Raw genomic sequence first — 15,821 nt, forward strand, 5'->3', positions numbered from 1 at the left:
AAACACTTCACAAAATATCAGTCAGCAAGCAGACATAGTAAGACTTCCTTTGATAAATTATTTTAACCAGCCACAAGGAATACTGGCCTAAATTGGAACAGACGTGTAAATCTATAAAAGTACATAGAATTTTCACCTACGCATAGGCTTACTGATAAACTTTATCTAAAATGAGGTACGAGACAGGCTTCCATGTATTCTGGATTGAAAACTTAAATTTGACATCACATCAAAATAAAAAGAACTAGACCACAAGACTGATATTTAATATAAAAAAGATAAAAGGAAGTTAAAAGTCAGGAGAACAGCAAAATCACACACATACAACACACACTTTCAAGGAAAACTGGAGAGGAGGAGGAAGCTTCCCACGGAAGCTTTCAACCAAAACCAGAGGAATAATTAACAAGATTATCAGCCCATAAAGTAAGCTAGATATAATTATTGCTCATTAGTCAAAGTTGCCATCTTGTCTTCTGAAAAGTAGCTTTAACTGTTTCATTCAATAGCAATCAATAAACAGACCTACTTGCTCCTACTGTATTTGACTGAGAAGGGGAACACCAGCCTAATTTGCAAATTGTAACCTACAACATTAGTAAATCAAACTTGATGAAATTCAAGTGGAATAGACAAACCTACTCTACTTTTGTTTATCTGTAACTATTTCCGTAACTCTCATGTACGCAGAATACTTAGAAAACTTTCTATTCTATTCAGTACTCATCAGACCACTAAAATAAGGATGACATGTACAGCTGAGTGCTCCAGTTCCCTGCTGTTAAGATTTCCTACGAGTTCTTAAGGTGCTTTAGAAAAAGATTCGGCAACTCTTTCTGATGCGATGAATACAACTGAATTTTAGACAACCAGTATTCTAGCCCTGCTTTTTTCATCCACATGCATTCTGTGGGACAAACTTTACTATGAAGATATAGAAGGACTACCTTAGGTCTAAACCCACATCTTAAACCTAAAACAAAAACCTACATTTGGTCATTTTAGGAAAAGATGGTTACAACACATTTCAGCAGTCTGTGGGCCCACTACCCAAATATTAAACAAAGACCCTTCTTGGCCTTCAACTATTTTACGACCCCTCCAGTGCAGCCAGGCTTTCTATTTTCATCACAGATTTCAGCTGAAGAACTTTCCTCCTTTCATCAATGTCTATTCAAAATTGTTCTCCAGCTCTACTTGCAACCCACAGATGACTGCTGCATCCTCCATGTTTCTTCTTTTTTTTTTCTACCATAAACACAGGATTATAAAAACACAACTAAATCAGCAGCAATATTGTAATAATTTTAGGATACAGGCTCCATTAAGTCTTACATGTACAAACACTTTCATTAATGAAAATAGGTTTCAGGACAATTCTGCTCATTTTCATTTAATTGCTGGCTAATGGGGTCTCTTGGTGTGTCACTGTGTGTGTTCTGGGGTTTCTTTCAAAGAAAAAGATAATATAATATTCTGAATAATCTTAGATAAGCTCTCAGGACTGACAGTAAGAGACACCTTTTCATGGTAGTGTCTGACTTTTTGCAGTTTAGTGATTTGAACAAGTGCTGTGAAAATTCCCATTTACTCTCATTATTTACCACCATTGTATGGCCAATTTCAACGCCTATTACAGCTCGCTAGTACTTTACCACAGTATACACATTGTTCATAGACAGGTGAGGGCAGATGGAAAGAAAATGTATTCAGCTTATAAAGGTCATTAAGTTTGTGGAATTAAGGGAACTCATGGAAGACTTCCTGCAATGATTAAATGCTTATCATCCACTCTTATGTAGTCTGGAAGCATCTTACTAAGGCTTAATTTTAGTACCCTTGCTCAAGCTTATGTAATTCTGGAACTGCCCTACTAAAAGCCTTTTCCTAGGTACAAGAATAAAATATTGTTGTATCTGAAAGCAGAACTGACAAAAGTAATCTGGAATTTTTAAAGCACTTTTCAATATTGTGATTGTTTAAATGACACTCTGCTATGTTCTACTGTTCCTAGCTTAGATCCCATATTTCCAAAGAATCTTTGAGGATACCTGAGTAAAGAACAATTTGCAATGGTTCAGTTTAGGACAGTCTGAATATGCCCTTATTTTAGTCTCCTAGAATCACTTAACCAAAGAAAAAAGGGAATTGGGGGGTGGGGGGTGGGGGTGGAATCTCCCTATTATAATCATATTTGCTTTTAATCAAGGAACCATAATTTTGCTGCTTTAAGGGCAGATACAGAATCTTTCTACTGCTTCTGACACAACCTATTTGGTATTCAGAAGAATGAAGAAGGCAATTAACTGACATTTTTCTACATAATAATATAAGTTAAGGCTCCAAGGCTTTGTCTACACTAGGGAAATTCAGACAAGTTTCTCACTGTTGCTGACACTGGCTTGGCTGAAACACTGTTAGGAATATGAAAGGTCTAATGCAGACAAACTCACCAGCCTCAAAAATTGCTGTCAGCTATTAGAGTTTCATGGAACAGAACAGGAATAACATTCACAGGTATGAATATCTGAACAACTCTAGACAAGTAACACAAAAGTCATAGGTAAGACTCACTCTTTGAAGGAAATCTGTAACAAGCTTGTTGTTTACCAGTAGTTGCTGAAAACGTTCCCTAAAAATGTAACCATTCCTTTCTTAATTCTATTACTTTGTTGAAGGCTCAATTTCTTTAAAAGATATTTTAACTTAGAATAGCCTATTGAAATATCTTTTAAAACTGAAAATCGTTTAATATGTTACTTTTGAATAAAAACAGAAAATTGAATGCTTCGCTTGAATTTTTTTCTGTGGATGTGTCATTTTTAATCATCATTTCTATAGCATAAATCCTAAAAGATGTTTTTTAATACAACTTCCTCACAAAATTAATCTGCATCTTTGCTGCATACCATTGCAGTTGCATCTACTAGCACAATACTTAGAAGCTATTCCTCTACCTGAATGGTGCTTCTAAATTAAACTTTTTATTTAAAAAATAAACCATTAAAACACTGCTGGAAGGAATACAGTTACAAATTAGGCTATTGGCAGAAATCCAGTGTTATTGGGAAGCTAGGATATTCATACTACTCATGCTGCCAGTAGTGATTAATTAAAAGTCGTTAGATACCTGAAGCCCCAACAGTTCATTCAATATGATTCCCATTGAAGGAATGACCTGCTTTTGCAGGCAAGATATTTATGCAGGCATAAGAGAAAAAGAAAATCATGATAGCAAAGCTCAAAGACACAAAGCTATAAATGTTCATGTTTTATTTACAGTCCCAGTCCCCCTTCTAGTCTGATTGTCTGTGTATCAGGACAGGTGGTTTCTGTCTTCACATTGTAGTTAATGAAGAAATCCACACAAATGAGATGGTAGAACTGCCGAGATCTGAGGCTAAAACCTTTGTGACTACTGAGTACAGAGGAACAAATACATGCAGAGATCGTGGAAGACAGCAGTGGAGAAGACGAATGAAAAAAAAGCCAACTGGTGAAAGGAAAAAACAACCCTTCACAGGCTTATCTGTGTCATAGATTTTGTTTTTCAGCAGATGTCTGAATTTCCTTGCAAACAGGGCAGAATTCAGCTATCACAAATGAAAAACATCTTCCCATAAACATGAAGGATTTAAAATTATTTCAAATTTTTTATCACATCTGCCAGAAGTACTTTGAATCCTAAATCACACAAGAGAACACCCTCAACAAAGTCCAGTTCTTATGATATTCACATGGAGAGAGAAATTTTTACAGCGTCACTCATATCTTGCTGACACCTGCTCTCCAGATGTTGGATGAACATTATGTTGCATACTAAATAACTATCACATTGCTGATCAATGTTTCCACACAGATTATTAAAAAATGCATTTTGAGATTTTTCAATGAAACTGACAAAAATCTAGGACAAATAAGATGCCACTGCTTAAAGAAGAAAGTCTATAGGGTCATCAGAACAGATTAAAGTCAAACTAAAAAGTAAACAAACCAAAAAAAACCCATCCTACAATTTGTGTGTTAAGGAAAAACTAATAGGTGCCATAGGAACAAACTGCTGAATTTCCTCTTTTAAATAATCTGTGATGCTCTTTAAAACCATTATATAATTCTACTTCGTATAAAAGCAATACTGTGAATCTAGTGAACAATCTAGACATCAGGAGAAAAACCCTAAAACATTATATGTAACAATAAATACATAAAAATTAAGTATATCATCAGTGTTGGAGCAAGATTTTTTGCCTCCGCAGTCAGAGAATCTGTTTTCAGAAATCAGGTTGTGGACACATACAGCTGATCTATGCAAAGATTCATAATCCAAGTAACAAAAAGTCAAAGATCACATTTTTAAGGATTTGCTCTGCTTTACATATTCCCCACCCTTGAGTAAAGTCTCTTTATTTTCACGTTTTACTGAATTTAAAAAATCAAACCAAATCAAAATAGGACTCTTTCTAGTCCAGAAAGTGAGTCACTGAAAATGGCTCATTAGTCAGAATCAAAAACAAACAATATGAATCAGATATTTTTTACTTATTTTGTTATGCACTGGTTTGTCAATTAATCATTCATTTGGTTGATACAGTATGGTCTTAGCTTCTTTTAGTACATCTTTAGAAGTGACTTGAATAGGAACTAAATATTTATGGTCTTTTAACATCAGGAAAAGCGAAGAAAGGATAACTTCAGTTATATATAACAGGCTGTATCTAAGAAACAAGTTCAATATAGTATGCTGATAAAGAGTTCACAATTGCTCATTTACTCCATTTATTTATGTAGATGCTCTCATTTCTAAAACAAGAATACCAATTGCTATACTGCTTTATAATCACATTTTAATTTGATCCAAATTTGCTCTCATGTAGGCAAGCTAAAAATTCTTTAATCTGAGTCAGTGTAACAAATTTTGGATTATATTTATTCAGGCTCAATCACTTTTGTCCCCATGAAGAAGTTCGAATGTAACTAAATGGCTGGTAAGGGATCCTAAGGGATACAATGCAGATTAACCATATTTTCTGCAGATAAGTTCTTCCTTACAGCAATTCCCAGTATGAAAAGATAAAGCAAATAATGGATAAACTTGGTTGTTCAATGCTTCAAGACAGAAAATGAGAAATTCTTCTAAGGCCATACTGGAAGTGGATAAATTGTCTACCTCAATTATTGTCAGCTATACCACTAATAGTTTAATACCTGTTCTGTGATATTCATTTAGTAAAAATCTTAATGCTCCCTCCTTTTGAAAATACTATGGCCACAGAGAGGAAAGTCTTGTTAAAATCTCTCAGCATACACGCACCGAAAGCCCACCGGGCTACAGCATAGTCCTTTTTCTTGAGCTTCATTTGTGACAGGGAGAAAGCAGGACATGAGGGTTTACCCACTCTAGTGGGTAAGCGGACAGAGCTGAGAGACTTCCAGTCTGAGGCTCCGATGCTGCTCCCTCGGCTCTGAAACAGCTAGCCGATGGCATTTGAGAAAAAAATGCAACCACCCTTCAGTTAGGGCATGAGATGGACTCAAGAAATTTGGATTTAATTCCTGGCTTTGCAATGGATCTTCTTCGTGCTCATGGGCAATTTCCTTCATCTCCCTGTGCCTTGGTCCAACGCCTCCTGCCCGCACAGAAGCACTCTGTGACGGCATCTGTTAATGTTTGACAGACGCTGTGCTGGGGGTCTATTTAAATAGGTACGCACGGTGGCAAGCTGCTCACAGCTCAGGATCATATTTGAGAACAGAGCTATATATCATATTGATGTACTGCAGTTTATATCCGTTCTCACATACGGAATCTTTTCATACCTTGCGTAACTGCTTCCTGTATTTAGCATTTCTGTCGCGAATATGCACATGTGGGTTTGCCGAGAATTTGTCCCTGACATCAGAGAAGATAAAACTATCTTAAAACTATCACAATTTTATTGATTGAGCTGAGAAGTCTACATATTTTTTCAACTACAGTGATGCAATGCAGTTTAAGGAACTGATATGTTTACCTAGAGATGGGAGAATACAGAAAAAGAAGAAAAAACAGGGTGACAAGATGACTCAGCAAAATTTTCAGTCTTACAGATTTCTTAATATTCTCCAATCTTTAAAGTTTCCATGACAGAACTGAGTTTTACTGCTACCAATTCACGACTTTATCTTGAATAAAATTTTTTGGCAAAGTGCTTTCTACAAACTGGAACTGCATGAATCACGTTGAAACATATCTTACATACTTTAATATGCAGATATGGGAAGGGAATACACTTTATGCTGCTCCATTTTCATAACGAAACACAAATCGTTAGGTAGCATATAGAAGAGCACAGTAAGCAATGATTAATGAGTATTTGTCTAATGAAGGGGCTTCTAGTGGTAAAATTTTGTATATTTCAGCCTCCAAGCCTAATTAGCAAATATTAATCTGCTTTAATTAATCAACCCCAGGAAAAATGATTACCTAAAATGATGGAGTAGAAAAATTAAAGAGCATACTACCCTCGGATGGTACAAAAGATCTTCAGGAATAATATGCTGCTGACAATTCATCAGATTTAACAAGGTAGAGTAAAAGAAGAACTGACCTCCCGAGGACAAATGATTCTCTTGGGACGCGGTGCCTCTTGTTGTAACTGATACACTGTCAAACATAAAAATGTAAAGATAATTAGAGGATTGCAACATACACAAACTTATATTCAGATGCTTATTTTAGCCAGGGCCTGCAGAGAAAAATGCAAAAGCAAAGAGAAGGACAAAAAAACAGAGGTATTGTAGAGTGTACATAAGTCACTTGTATGAAAACCAGTGGCTGAACTCTAAACTAGCTAAACTGATTAATTGTTTTAACCCTTAGAAGTGTTATCTCCTTTAGTACTTGTTACTTGCTATGTTTCTATACTGGGGAAAAGTACAGAGAAGAATTTCCTAGGACTATCTCAGGATAAAATCTTGCTTTTGCATACACTATGACGCAACAACTCAAGCAGGATTTTTAAATATAACACCAGTGGTTTTTTGATAGGCCAAGAAAAAGCCCACTAAATCTGAAAGAGTTCACTAGAATCTTATAACTTATTTTTTTTTAAGTTGTGCTGGTAATTATTTATGAGCAAGCAACAATTGCTTTTAGAGTAATTATACCATATTCAAATAGCCCGGGATCAATTTTGCCTATCTTCTTAGGGCTCCAGAAGAGAGATCTGAGGCTAGGTGCAGTTGCTGAACTCTGGCCCCCAGCCTCTTCCCTTCATATATTTAACGAGATCCTGTCCTTCCTTTCCACTCAAAAGTCAGGAGAGGAAGTTGACAGACAATGACAGTAATCAATTCCAGTGCAGACAGACTGTCTCTCCATAACTCCAGGAAAAATCCCAAAGGTTTGGATTGCCTCCCTTAACAAAGGCCTTCTGTATGCCGATCTTCTTGCATTCAGAAAGATCGTGTTGTGTCCACGGTTTTTTTAAAAACCCAAGTTTCTAGGACAGAGCTCTTCACAGTGCTTGCGGAGCTCAGAATTATTAGGTGGTAGATTATGGGGGGGAAAAGAAGCAGGAGAAATAAATGCCTGTAGGCTTGATAAATGCAGGAGTTCCTGCTGCAGAAAATGAATAGAAATGGTAGGTGTTACTCTTCAGCTTCTTCTGTTACCTTGCACACCTCCTCTTTAAATGGGGCTGGAAGCAGCTGCAATGAAACTTGAAGAGCGTGGAAGTCCTGGGCTCACCTACAAGTTTGTTACTCAGGGAATATGAAAGTTTGGGGGATGATGTTCTCTGCTAATTTCGAAGTGAAAAAAACATATCCTCTGCTTTTACCAACCCTGTCTCCATCCCTGGTCCCTAGAAGGGACATAGCAAGATAGTTCATGATTTCTTATATTCCACATCAGTTTTAATGCACAAAAATGTGTTCCAGCTCTGAATTTTTACTAAGATAACCTGCCTCATTCGGCACTGCCAGACCTCCCATCACTTTTGCACAAGATTTGTGATAACCAGTAGTACTTCTTACCCCTTTCCATAGTATGACTGAGTAAGATTCAAAGTCTCCACTCTACTCATTTAAATGTCTTCTCTATCCCTAACAGTTTTCAGTACTTTCTTGTACTGGGGAGCCCAGACCTGGACCCAGCACTCCAGATGTGGCCTCACACCAATCTGTATTGGGGAAGTAGAGGGGAAGGATCACCTCCTTCGACCTGCTGGCCATGCTCTTCCTAATGCAACACTTCTTCCTAAAGAAGGCTGTTGGCCTTCTTTGCCATGAGGGTGCATTCCTGGCCCATGTCCAACTTGTTGTCCACCAGGGCCCCTGTGGCTTTCTCTGCAAAGCTGCTCTCCAGCTGGTTGGCTCCCAGCCTGTACTTGTGCAAGGGGTTATTCCTCCCTAGGTGCAGGACTTAGCACTTCATGAGGTTCCTCTCTGCTGATTTCTCCAGCTTGTCAAGCTTCCTCTGAATAGTAGCGTAGCCACCTCAATTTCAGCCACTTCTCCCAGCTTTGTATCATCTGTGAACTTGCTGAAGATGCACTCTGTCTCATCATCCAGGTCATTAATGAAGTTGTTAAACAGTACTGAACCCAGTATTGGCCCCTGGGGACACCTGGTGACCGCTCTCCAGCTGGACCTCATGCTGCTGATCATGCCTCTCTGAGTGCGGCAGTCCAACTAGTTTTCAATTCACCTCATTGACCGCCTATTTGGCCTACACTTCATCAGCTTGTCTATGAGGATTTTATGGGAGACAGTGTCAAAAGCCTTACTAAAGTGAAGGTAAAAAACCTCCACTACTCTCCTGTCATCCACCAAGCCAGTCATCTCATCACAGAAGGCTATCAGGTTGGTTAAGCACAATTTCCCCTTCATGAATCCACGGTGACTACTCCCAATCATCCTCTTGTCCTTCACATGTCTGGAAATAGTGTCCAGGATTAGTTGCTCCATCCAGTCATGCATAAAAACTCTTGTTCAAAAATCAGAGACCATGCTTGAAAATTCTGATTATTCTGGAGCCCAACATTATGCTTTTAAGGGTCCATTTTTGAATGTTTGAAATCACCACAACTGCTGATTCAGGAAGTAACTCATGCTTAATACTAAACATATTCAAAAGGAAAAGAGCAACTTTTTTCTTCACCCATACATTTCCAGTGGGGAAAAGGAACTCTAAGGAAGCAAAATATTGCAAGAATATGATTGCTTCCTCACCATTTAAAGTAAAAGATCTATTTCCCCAATACATTCTTTTCAATTATTATGAAAAAATCATTCTTCACAAAAATCCTATTTTCAATTATCAAAACTGCTAATTATTAACTGACATAGAAAAGTAAGTTAATGAAGCTGTTTCTAAGGTAAACTTGATGGCTGTGGTGTAAAAGAAAGTGGTCTGAAGAACACATATGGAATCTATCTTGTGATGTGCTGTATGTATAAGAAATGAGAAAAATAAAGAACTCCTGGAAATACCCAAAAGAATGACTGAGGCTGATTTCACTAGAGAAGCAAGGGTGGGGAACGGAATCAGCATTTCGCAAAACAAAGGAGGGAATAACTAATAGGAAAGGGCAGATATATGAAAGACTTGAAAGCAAACAGAAAAGACTGGAGGTTGATAGGATGCAGGGGGATGAATCAGTGGAGGGATTCACAATGAATGACAAGACAAATCATCTTAACAATTGTGTTTTGAATATACTGGAAAAGGTTGCTGTCATTTTCAGAGAGGCATGGGTAATTAATCTGCACAATAATCTGAATAGAGAAAGAGATATGATTTAGAAATACATCAGAGGAGAATGTAATAAGATTATTACTATACAAATAAATAATAGTAATAATTTACATGCTGCTTTAAATGTGCAGGATGAGAAAATGGCCCCAAGTAACAAGCATGACTGAGCTTGTGAATGGTGGTAATCACAGTAAACATGAATGGGAAATGGTTTCATGGGAAAGATAAAGAATTCAGATTAGGCCACATTAACTTTAAATTGACAGAAAGACAACCCAGTGCAAATACTGGAGAGGGATGCTAAACAGTTGGACTGAGGGAAAGAAGACAGATCAGGAACAGAAAGAAAGGTTTGAGAACCATCACTGGCATCAGCGTAAGTGAAGCCTAGCAACTCAACGAGAAAGAAACAGCAAAGAAGAGACAGGCCAGCACACAACCGCCAAGAATACTCAGAAAAGACAGGCAGCAGGGCAAGAGTGGAGGAGGTAAAAAACAATGAAAGGCCAAATAAGTAAAAAACTAGGAAAAGACAGTATCTGAAAAACACTAAGATATTCAGGAGGAAAGCAAGTGTGACACTATCAAAAGATATGTTCTTTTCCAGAAAAGTTCTATCCTGTTTTCATTTCGAATGATTGTTATATAAAAGCTGGCAGATGAGGTATGAATGCAAGTGAATATTATGGCTAAGGTGACTTGAAAAAATGTGTGCCCTAAAGCTAAGTTCCCATGAGCACAGACACCTCATTAAGTGGCCTCATTTTCAGAAGTGCTGAACATCCCGCAGCTCTGCCTGATTTCATTACATACTTTTTCAAAAGTGCCAGGCTCTCACCACTCTGGCTGACACTGCTGAGACCCCAGCAGAGTCCAGCGAACGGTCAGAACAGCAGAAAACATGTCCCTTACTTATGTGCTCAAATGATGACAAATTTCACCTTTCTGCCTCATTTCCTCCCTCCCCCTCCTTTTTGAAAATTCTAATACAGATTCCTATTTACAGGGATATAGTTGACTGAAGTAACAGAAGAATGGACTTATTTAATACAGTTGTAAGCAGTGACTGACATCTGACCCAGTCTATCTCAGCTTTGAGGACTTACAGACAGTTCAGACACAAATTCACTTTGATCATAAAAAAGACAACACTTTGAACAAAATGATGCATTATTATTTCAGCCCTAAGAAAATTAATCTCATAAAACATCAACTGCATATGAAAAGGAGATGTATTATTACTGCTTAGAGAACAGCATCAGACTGGCAGCAGCTTTTTGGTCCAGATAGAGACAAAACACGCAGTAATAATGCAGACTTAATATCTGACCAAAATGCAGCAGTGCAACAGAAAAAGCCAACACCTTTTAGTTACCCCTGTAACAATCTCTAAAAGTTTCATAAATCAAACAGGTTGCCAGCATTCACAGTAGCATAATCAATTTGAGAGCTTATAAAGTTAACAAAACTTTAAATGATTATCTAACTTCTAGAGGAATGCTTCTTTGAGATGTAAAGTAACTAGTTAGAAAATGTATCTTGTTTTTTGTTCCAGGGAGAAAACGAGAACTGTCTGGTGGAATGAATAAGGGAAATTCTACAAAACATTTTAGAAAGAACTGTCTAATTATGAAATCTGTTCTGGGTAAGTAACAAAGCAGTGACATGCAAAGGTCTATCCTTCCTCCTCTTCTGCCAGGGAAGAAGGACTATCACCAGTTTCTTCATACTTCTTTCATTCTGCAATGTGCCAGCAACTCAAAGTTTCTATTTTAACTCATCTATGATTTCTGTTCAGTTATGCTCCAGTGGAGAGGAAAAATTCCTATCATCGCTTTTACAAAGCAGCAAAAAGACATACTCCCTTCTGTCTGCAAATGCTTCACAGAGCTCCTTAGTTTTACCTCTTTGGCCTCAACTCAGTCAGGAATTTATGCATGTGCCTAACTTGAATGATAGGCGCTGTCCCACTCCTGTGGGATTACTCACACGCTTAGCCCAAGTGCACGGCTGAAAGAAGGCCTTAGTTTCTGGCAGATCTGAGACTCAGACATTGTGCTGATTATCTCCTGCAGGGTAGAAGGCAAGGGAACTTTGTGAGGAGCCGGATCATGGCATTAACCACTGTTTTGCACCTTGCCACTTTGCTGTCCTTCACACCAGCATACTGATCTCAAACAACGAAAACAACCATTAAAATGGCACTGACACTTGACAGACTTAGCGCATGTCAATCTCACCAGTGATAAAGGGAGACAAAGAGACATCTCCTCAAAACTCACGAACATGTGCTCTGTAGCTGGAAGCCAAAATTTACTAAGCTATTTCAGCAGCCAAACAAATTGCCTACATGTGACAGGAAGCAGATAGGATTCTTGTTTCTTCACTAAGCGGGCAGTGCCGTGCTGGAGCAGGTTTCCCAGAACGGTGGCAGAATCCCCGGAAGTTTTCAAGACTCAGCAAGATAAAGCTGATAAAGCTGGCTACAGATGAAAACAGTCCTGCTGCAGGTGAGAAGCTGGACTAGATAACCTCAGAGGTCCTTGCCAAACAACATTTCTGTGACTCTTATCTTCCTTTGTTTCCTACCTCAGTGATGGTAAAAAGGCAAAATATAATTTCATATACTATTTCTAACATACGACAGGGTAGAATAAGAATTCTTTTGTTGGATATTTATTTATTTACCTATTACTGAGATGGAAATGCTTAAGAGACTGGTCGCTGCTCACTACTTTCCAACTTTTTTCCAAGTCCTTTCCTGGTAACATGAAATTGTTCTTGCCATTCTTTTCCTCTCTGTCTCCCAGTGCTGACAAAAAATGTCTGAAAAACCTGGTAATCTCTAAAACTTATGTGCCTTCTAACAATTCTTCATATACAAGTGGAGACTAGAACTATCCATCTTTTCTGCAGAAGTTCAGCATAACTGTGATTTCAAATACAGCTAAAACAAGCATATAAATTATGCCAAAGTGCAAGGCTTGGATTCTGAAAGCTGTTCCATTTTGTTCGACATTTGCCCATGGATATGCAGAATACTGTTTATTTGAATACTTCGCCTGTGTAAACAGGAAAATCTGCCTTTGTGGAGAAGCTAGGAGGATTGAAGCCTTGGTTATTATGCCAATAAAACACAACATAGTGCACATAAATTTATACAAGACTTAAAAAAGAAATCAAAACTATATGCAAAGTATCTTAATAGTATGTCAGCAAAATTAAAGATAAGTTATTAGCTAAAATGCACTAATAATAAAATAAAATAAAATAAAGCAAAGCAAAATACAAACACTAAATTAAAACTGTGATAAGACGCAGCATTAGTTTGCATCATGGACTAATACTACCACTGGACATAATTTCTATAACTATTTTACCATATTGGGATTTTCATAACAGAGTAAAGAAGCAGTTTTTACCCAACATTGCAGTGAAAAACATATGTCTATGGCTAAGCTGTCTCAGCAGTAAATCTCTGTAATCTGAAACTATTATCTGCATTTTGGAACTGTGTCATTTTTTCCAAGGACACTCATGCATGGAGTTCAGATGCTGAGGCCACAACTTTGTCATTACCACAAAACTGGCATCCTACATATATCTGAATAAGAAATTATATATTCATATTCTATTAGTTCATTCTGCTTTCTTTTTTTTTAATGTTTCCTTGGACTACAGATAAGCTATCATGCAAACGTAACCAAACTTTTTCCACTGCATGTATTAATCTGTCTGCTGCATCAGTGTGGTGGAATGGTCCAACTAAAACCAGTGTAATCCTGCTGACTTTTAAGCTGGTTTCTCTTGCATATACAAAATATTGCAATGAAAAATGTAAGTCAGTGGAAAACAGTGTTCTGAAAAACAAATTTTGCTATTCAATAGTGCGCTCTAATTTTAGCATACAGCATGCAGACAATGGCTTTAAAGTCAGCAAGGTAGTTACATGTGCATATAAGCGAAGTCAACAAGTTTACTCAAGTCTTTAAAATTATACATGCACATGCATGTAACTACTGTGATCCCTGTCTTGGTAGTTCCATTTCCGTAAAGGTGCAGCATGTAATTTGAAGTTGCCATTATAAATGGGATAACTTTTGCTTAGGATAGCTCTGTAACTGAAAACAGCGAAAAAACCCCCTAAGCTACAGTTTCATTAAAGCTTCAGTAAAAGTTTAATATAAAAAGATAAAACGTACAGGCAATCTTTAATAAGGGTTTTAAAAGCTGATGTTTTGTCTTAGATCAGTGCTACTTTATTAGAAAACACATTTGGAACAAAGCAAAAAAAGCATCAAATATGCATTTCTGCACTACACTCTATGTAAATCATTTTTCTAAGGGCAGACAGGCATGTTCAAAGAACTGATAATGGTGTCTCCAACTTCTAAACCACCACTTCAAAATCAGCTTATAGTGCTAAGGATCAAAAATATTATTATCTGAAAGTGATTTGGTGACCCATATAAAAAGACAAGTATACTCAAGTCTGACCTGTAGTAAACACATGAGAGATTAGCCTCTACGTTTGAAATCCTTCCTGACAGTCTCAGCAGAGAAACCATGAAACCCAGGATCTGCGCATTAGCAAAGCAACCCAGAGAATCTGTCCCTGACAGCCCTGCTGCACTTGCTCTACACAGAACCAGAAAATGTCAGTTTTTGCTGGTGGCCCATACAGTAATTTCTACAAGCACCTAGTACATTTATGTCTTTTTTTAAATAAAGAAAGAGAAAAGACCTAACAATGACATCCTGGTAAGGTCATAAGATTATTCAAATTTCAGGTGTACTCACAGTATGATTTCCATATTGGAGGCTGGTATTCTTCAGCATCTAAAATAGAAATAAAAGGTGGGAAAGAAATCAGTCAATTGGCCACCAGGTCAAACTAGCAGCATGCATTTTTCTGTTGAGACACCTCAGCTTGTCAGCGAAATTCACATTTCTTTCCCAAGAAGGATGCTAGCTATGGAAGAGAAGAATATAAATTTCAGCACTTGTGGAGCCAAAGTGTTTTTTCCAAATTAATCAAATACAACAGGAATTAATTTCTTACCAATTTGCATATAGTTTCTTAACTCACCAGTATTCTTACAGTAATTAACTAGAATAACTACAGAAGGAATTCTTTACTTCCTTTACTTGGCATGATAAACAGGCAAATCACTACCGATTTGCAATCAGGCTTCTAACCCCTCCACTACAATTTTAAAATAAGCATTAATGAATAATATATGTCTTAGGTAAAAAGATGCATAGCTCAGACTGGACTCTGATGTACAGATCTGACAGTTCCAACGAGATTAAGTTACACTTCTTGAACTGACAATAATATGTAATTTGCATATTTTCCAGAAACTGCATCAGCAAAAATAATAATAAAAAGTTAGAAAAAGGAAAGACTGGAAAAACTGCAACTGAAAACAGATGACGACTATTGCGCTTACCAACTAAAGGGGCTCAAAAAGAGTTGATCTATTCTCTTAGTGCAAGGGTTATGCAATGCTTCTGGGTAAACTGTTGGCAAAGGGAACCAAGCTTCTGTGTTTGAAAGTGTAAATCTGTATGGCCTGAGCTAAAAAAAAAAAAAAAACAACCCACCATGTTAAGAGCCAGGGGTGTAAAAGGCTCTCTGGAATGCAGGTTAGCACCACTTGATGGCCACACTGAGTACCTGAGCCTGCAAACCTCAAAAGAGATTTCCAGCTGTAAGAAAAGCTGTTGTTTCAATGTCCAAAAATCCCAGCAAAGGACAAGCTTGAACTTCAAGAGTTAATTACACAGCTCCAAAGAAACTGCCATACGCTAGCTGGAAAGAGTGGGGAACCATGTATTAGTTTGGCTCTGAACCGCCTTGTTGCCAAACACTTTGAAGAGTCATTTATTGTGGATGTATCATTAACCTCCTAATACTGTGCAAGTTTAATTAAGGTGTTTGGTGTTTACTAAACTTCTACTTAAGTTATGCTAATGAAATTCAATTATAGTTGCATAGCTTATGCTCCGATCTATTTATATACATGCAACCACTTTAAATATATCCATGCAAAAGTTTGTTTACTAGGAATGTTAATCA

General features: G+C 37.4%; 1 protein-coding gene across 1 annotated transcript in view; it reads right to left on the minus strand.

The window, feature by feature from the left end:
• The window catches only part of CHN2 (chimerin 2), a 168,114-nt gene that overhangs the window by 86,062 nt on the left and 66,231 nt on the right, over positions 1-15,821 (minus strand). Inside the window, exons 2-3 of the mRNA XM_026103711.2 lie at positions 14,540-14,578; positions 6,588-6,643 (exon numbers count right to left, since the gene is read on the minus strand). Of these exons, the coding sequence (XP_025959496.1) occupies positions 6,588-6,643; positions 14,540-14,578 (95 nt within the window). The remainder of the gene's footprint in view (positions 1-6,587; positions 6,644-14,539; positions 14,579-15,821) is intronic.

This window comes from Dromaius novaehollandiae, chromosome 2 (assembly GCF_036370855.1).
Source record: "Dromaius novaehollandiae isolate bDroNov1 chromosome 2, bDroNov1.hap1, whole genome shotgun sequence".
In the NCBI taxonomy this organism is placed as follows: domain Eukaryota; kingdom Metazoa; phylum Chordata; class Aves; order Casuariiformes; family Dromaiidae; genus Dromaius; species Dromaius novaehollandiae.